The 6,110-nt window shown below is 49.0% G+C and overlaps 1 protein-coding gene across 1 annotated transcript in view; it reads right to left on the bottom strand.

Moving 5' to 3' along the window:
* Nucleotides 1-5,662: 5,662 nt before the first annotated feature.
* CHST14 (carbohydrate (N-acetylgalactosamine 4-0) sulfotransferase 14) overlaps nucleotides 5,663-6,110 on the bottom strand; it is a gene marked incomplete at its 5' end in the record, with an annotated part of 787 nt that continues 339 nt past the window's right edge. Inside the window, one exon of the mRNA XM_008949041.1 lies at nucleotides 5,663-6,110. This exon is cut by the window's right edge and continues 2 nt beyond it. Coding sequence (XP_008947289.1) covers nucleotides 5,663-6,110 — 448 coding nt within the window.

The raw sequence follows: 6,110 nt of genomic DNA, 5'->3' as shown, positions 1-6,110 counted from the left end.
ACACAGGCTGTGGAGCTCAGCGGGGGCACCAGAAGGAATGCATTTCAAACCCTTTTGCTCCTGCCAGCGGCTGACGCCGGCGGCCTCGGTTCAGAAATGAGACGCCGGGCTGAGGATGCCAAATCTGAGCTTGGTGAGTGCTGCTCATCCCCAGAGCTGGCTCTGCTGCCGGGGGCTGATGCACCCTCCCCGATCAGCCAGGTTAAAGTCGTTTCCTCTGCGTGCTGTGAAACCACCCAGCTCCAAGAGCCATTCCCAGGGTTGCACTGCAGAGCCAAGCCCTTGGGTTTCAGGTATGCCGAAATGAGGCTTTGCAGGCAGCACGTTGCAAGATGAGACTTCTCCAACAGCAAAGGATCCTGCTCTGTCCCACTCCCTCGTCTGGAAGAGGACACCAAAGCAGCAGTTCCAAACGCCAAAAACCAAATGTCTCTCCTCTTCTCCACTGCTGTGGTCCAAGCAGAATGCTGAAGATATTAAACGTGTTTGAATGATTTAAACAACCCACAGACAGAACAGGGATCGACCTTCCACACCTCTCAGGAAACGCCCCACGTGCTGGGTCACCACTGGGAAGCAGGGACCTTCCCCCCCTCCCACACACAGAGGTGCTCCTGCATGCCAGTGGCTACTCCTCCTGGACACGCTCAGAGCTGGGGCACTCCCAGCACTGCAGAAATCAAGCTCTTGTCCACGGGTCATTAAGGAACTGAATGCACGAGTCTCTTTTCATGGGGTGATCACTTTAACCAGACTGTTCCATGAGCAAGTAAATCAGTCTCAGGTACAGGAGATGAACAATAAGAAATAACTCAGGAAATGAATAAAACAAAAAAGCCTGGAGAAGAGAAGGCTCCAGGGAGACCTTCTTGCAGCCTTCCAGTATCTGAAGGGGCCCCTCAAGAAAGCTGGGGAGGGACTTTTTAAAAGGCCTTGTAGTGATAGGAGAAGGGGTAACAGCTTCAAACTGGAAGAGGGGAGATTCAGATTAGAAATGAGGAATTAGTTCTTCATTATGAGGGTGGTGAGACCCTGGCACAGGATGCCCAGGGAAGTTGTGGATGCTCCACCACTGGAGGTGTTCAAGAGCAGGTTGACCAGGGCTTTGAGTGGTCTAGTGGGAGGTGTCCCTGCCCTGCCAGGGGGGTTGGAACAAGATGATCTCTAAGGTCCCTTCCAATCCAAATCGTTCTGTGATTCTAGGACAAGTTGCAATTGCCTATTTTTAATTCTTTGTGCAGGGTAAGAATATGCTGGTTCCTGTTTGTACATAAACAGTCTGACTGTAATGAACTTCTAAAGCAGAGAGGTATCATAGAAATTAGCATGGCACAAATGCTTCTATAAGTAGGGAATTCTTTGTGATTGCAGCATAATGGTGAGTTACAACAGTTTCAGAAGCTGGTAGGTGGCTTTGGAAAACATTGCTTGCTTGCTTTTGGGTGTTTTTTCCTTTCAGCACAGAGATGTCAGTGAACTGGACACTTACAGATACACAGGACAGGGTGGGAGACGACCACAACATGGTGATGGACAGTTATCTTCTGCTGCTGGCTCACTAAATCCCTGAGGAAAAGGATTTTATGCCCCTGACCTCTCTCCATCATAAACCCTCCCATTGCTAAAGCTATGCATTCCTCATAAAACACAACGTTACACGATCTGGAAGCATTTTCCTGCTGGAGCCAGGCACGACTGCTGCCAGCCAGCAGCCCAGGACTGAAGGAGCACCACACGTGACCCTCCACCTGCAAATTAACCACATCACTGGCAGCAGGAACTTTGGGAACTTGACCTTACAAGAGACATTTTTCCCTGCCAGGCTCTATTTGTTGCCTCCACTGATCGCTGCATTTCCTAAACAAGCAATTAAAGCACTACTCTGGAATTTTCCCTGCAGTCAGCAGCCGAGTGCTAGGATAACATCAACTGTTCAGGTGCCACGGTCGCCTCAGGGTGACACAAACAGCCAGGAGGTGGAAAGGGCCAACTTCTTCTCTGGCAGAGAAGTATCAGCAGAGGACAGCTTCACCACCTGTGGGACTGAAGGGACCCCTGTGCAAAAGGCACTGCAGCACCTCAGAGAGGGTAGGTGCACTATTTGGGTGCTGATTGAAGGGAAAGGGAAATCATTAGATCCCTGTTTGTCACCAGCACTCACACAGCGAGGGTAAATCACCCAATTCCTTTCTGCAACACCACCTTAAAGCCACGAGAGCCCTGAGCAATGAAAGCATGCAGTGAAAGAAATCTTCCTCTCAGTTCTGGTAGAAATGGATCAGCAGGTCCAGGAGTTACCAGGGAAGGAAGAAGAAACACACGCACATAAACAGCAAAATCATGAGCAGGTCAAACGCTTGGCTGGTTTGGGCAAGCAGGCTGAGAAGGGACTAATGACAAAGCAAAATACAATGACCTTGCAGTCATTTAGAGAGAGTCAGTTGTTCTCCACAGGAGGTGGAATTGGGCTGGAGTGTCTCTGCACACCCAGGCACGCTGGTGACGGCAAGCATGGAGATGGGAAGGTGGAAAACAGAGCTGCCAAACTGGAACAGATCAGAAGGAAGTTGAACAGTTTGTTTGAACCAAAGCAGTTTACAGCTTTATGATTTTCTTATCGTTTATCCTTGAGCTGCTATGAGATCCCCTCCTCCCTGTGTTCGTGGGCCTCACCCCCTGCCCTGCTCCCCAGGTCCCTGCAGACCAGGGCTGACCCCGCCCGGTGTCTCTCACCCCCAGCACTTGCTGTCAGCTCTGGAATTTGCTCCTGATTTATTCCACACCTGACAAAAGAAAGAAATGATACAGCTGCTGAGGGAGATTACTCATGTCTTCCTACTTGGCCAAAAGCTTTCTCAGGAAATTCTATTACTGGCCAGGGATAAAATGAAGTACTGCTGATAGAAACCTAATTGATTTTTCATATTTGCTGACTTGCAGTAAAGAGATGATAAGAAAACCAAAGATGGTCCATAACGCTGATCAAGTGAGAAACAAGGCTTAGAGGTACCTGACAAAATGCCCCTGCTTCAGCTTTTCAGAGACTTTTCCACACTCAGTACATTTTTGCCAGTTATGGCACAAACGCCAGCCCAAGCTACGAGGGTTTGCAGGTTCTTCCTGCATTAAAACCCTCCGTGCAGAAGGGTACAAGGAGGTGGAAAGTCATGTGCTGTTATTAAAAGAGAAAAAGGTGACCAAAAAAACCCAGTAAAGGTGGAAGAGACAGTCAAAGAAAAGCCAAAATTAAAATCCTTCTGTGTACAATAAATTAGATTAAGGGGATGACAAAAAATTTAATATAGAGAACAGAAGCTGCAGCAGATAAACAAGTAGCACAGACCTTTAAAGCTATCAAGAAATAAACATTTAATTAAAACCCCTATCGTTAAACAAGCAGGAAACGTTCCCTCAGCTTCACAGCAGCAGACAAAGACAGTAAAGTCTAACCAGCTTATTCCTAGATAAAGAAACCTGAAGGTCACGCTTAATTAACTCAGACCACTCCACCACTGGCATCTGTTCTACGAAATAAAACCAGATTCCCCACGGGTATCTGGTGCCTTGGGCTGGAGAAGAGGATGGATCTCCAGCTCTTCCAGCACTGGGCACCAAGGAGTCCTGGTGCTGGCACAGCGAAGTTCTGCAGGTTTCACACCAGGCACAAGGAGAGCAAAGACCATCTCTAACCCGTTTTTTGGACAGGGCGTGTGGCCAGGAGCTGATGCCCAGGAAGCAGCAGTCGATGCTCTCGTGCCAGCCACCCTCCCTTTATCAGTGGCAAGAGCAACAGCTCAGCCTGTGCTTGGCTGCTGGCAGCCAGGGGGAGACGCCGACTGCACCGGGAGCTCTGTGGAGTTCCTGAAGTCCTGCCCAGGGGTTTCCATCCCACCACTCGCAGCTCGCTTGGACGCCGCTCCATGCCCTTCTTTCAGACAATTTCACAAATCCTAAAGAAAACACCTCAATTTTCCTTCCCCTTTTTCAAGAGATTAATCCCAGGGAGGCAGCAGCTCCCGGCGGTATCCCTAATCCACCCCCACTGCTTTGTGTCACCTCCACAGCAATTAGGTGCCTATTCTGCTGCTTGTCATCCCCTCGCCCGTGTCGCGTAATCGTCTCGTCGTCTGGCTCGGGCGCTTCCTTCTCCACTTGTTCCCGCTGCTCTGGCACTGAAAACACAAATTAATCAAGGCAGAAACCTCCTATTCATCAGACTTTCACACCACGGCTTAGCACAAGGGGCAGAAGGCCTCTCCAAGCACAGAAATAAACACTAACATCAGAGGAAAAAGCATTAAGCAACAGACCAATTAATAGAAAAACTTTATTAGAAAGGAGGACGCAGCCTCCCAGGAACAACACTCCACATCACCTCTCAAACTTATACAAATTTAACGGCCATAATTAAATACAAATAGCTACAAATCTGGTGTGTGCATCTATAAAAGAAGGGAGAACTAATCCTTGAGCCGCTGTGATTTCAAACGTGGCCCAAGGAAGCATTTCTCCACGGTGGTGGGCAGGCACGTGGGCACGCAGCACACGCCGAGGCTGGGAGCTGGCACCCTGCGTGGGGCTGGGGGCTTCAGGGCTTCCTGTGCCAGGAACCAGGATGGGTTCTGCTCCCATCAGAAGTCTGTATTGCTTTAATGCAAGGAGGGAGGGGGAGAAGCAAATTTTTATGGCTTGATATTGCATCTGATACCTGATGCTGCACAATAGTTGGTACTTTCAGATCTTAAAATTGCACAAAATTGTGAAGATTATCCTATTGCTAGTTTCAATGGTGAACAGTAATAAAAACCAGAGGTACAGAAAAAAGCCTCATTTAACCCCCATGTCATCACTCTGGCATTGTTACCTGTGTAAAAAGCTAACCTATAACCTGTAATAACGAAGCTGGACACTCCCTGTGGGCTACCTCCTCCTCTTCCTCCTCCCCCCTGTGCCCAGAGCTGACCACAGCCAGAGCCAAGAGCACGTGCTTCTGCCATGGTGCCAAGCAACCCCAAGCTTCTGCCACGCAACTGCCCCACTTTGTCTTTGGCCACGGTGTGTGAAACAGCAGTTTAAGCCTCATTTAACACACTAGTCTCATTTACCCACCACCTACAGACGAGGAAATAAAACAGGGCCTAATTTACAAAAGCCTCTTCTACTCATACCCCCAAAAATATGCCCTGTCCAATCCAGCACCAGTTTGAAGAGCACTAACTCTGAGCGCATCAACCGCTGTGTTGTCATGAGGGGGTCAACCACTATACTGTGACTGCAGTTCAGCCACGTACTATTTAGTACAAAACATACACAAAAAAGAGGAAGGAATACTTAAAATATATCAATTTCTCCATTTCCGTAGAGACGTTATTCCACATCGTGCCATAAAAAGAATTTAAAGCAAAATAGATATACAAAAGCTGCTGTGCTCAGGTCGGCGGTATATGTACACATTAAAATGAGACCTATAAAAAAGTATTCTAGTAGCGAAGGAAATATAAAATATTTTATATAAACAGTACTTGAAAAGTATAAAATTAAGAATCAATGCATAGAAGGGAGTTTCACAGGCCCTGCAGCAACGTGTCACTCGCAGCAATGGCTGCGTTAGCAAATCCTCGCAGCCAAGGCAGAATTTACACCGGGTCCCACAGTGAACGACTCACTGCCTGCAGAATTCGCTGGTTATGTTGGGAAGAGGGTAGGCAAAGAGGGTGAAATCCAGGATGTATTTGGGCAACAGCTCTTTTATCAGGCGGCGGGGGGTGTTGCACAGGTAGTAGTGGAGCGTTTCTGCCGTCACGGGCTTGTACCAGGACTGCCGCTCGGGGAAGCGGACGAAGGAAGGTGCCTGGACTCGCTCCAGGACGTAGTTGGCATCTGTGTTCAACCGCTCGTAGGAGCCGATGAAGTCGTACCTCACGGCGCAGGGCTGGCACAGGTTGTAGATGGGCATCCAGTGCTCGTTCATCCTCTCCACGTCCTCGTCCAGCAGGTACTGGAGGAACTCGGAGAAGGTCACGTCGTCACCCGACGGATTCGCCCCGTTCTTCCGATACCGCCTGATGATCTCCGCCCCGTACTTCTGCTGGTACTCCTTGATCTCCCCA

The sequence above is a fragment of the Merops nubicus genome, unplaced genomic scaffold, assembly GCF_000691845.1.
Source record: "Merops nubicus isolate BGI_N331 unplaced genomic scaffold, ASM69184v1 scaffold16331, whole genome shotgun sequence".
In the NCBI taxonomy this organism is placed as follows: domain Eukaryota; kingdom Metazoa; phylum Chordata; class Aves; order Coraciiformes; family Meropidae; genus Merops; species Merops nubicus.
This window is presented reverse-complemented; position numbering and strand designations above follow the sequence as displayed.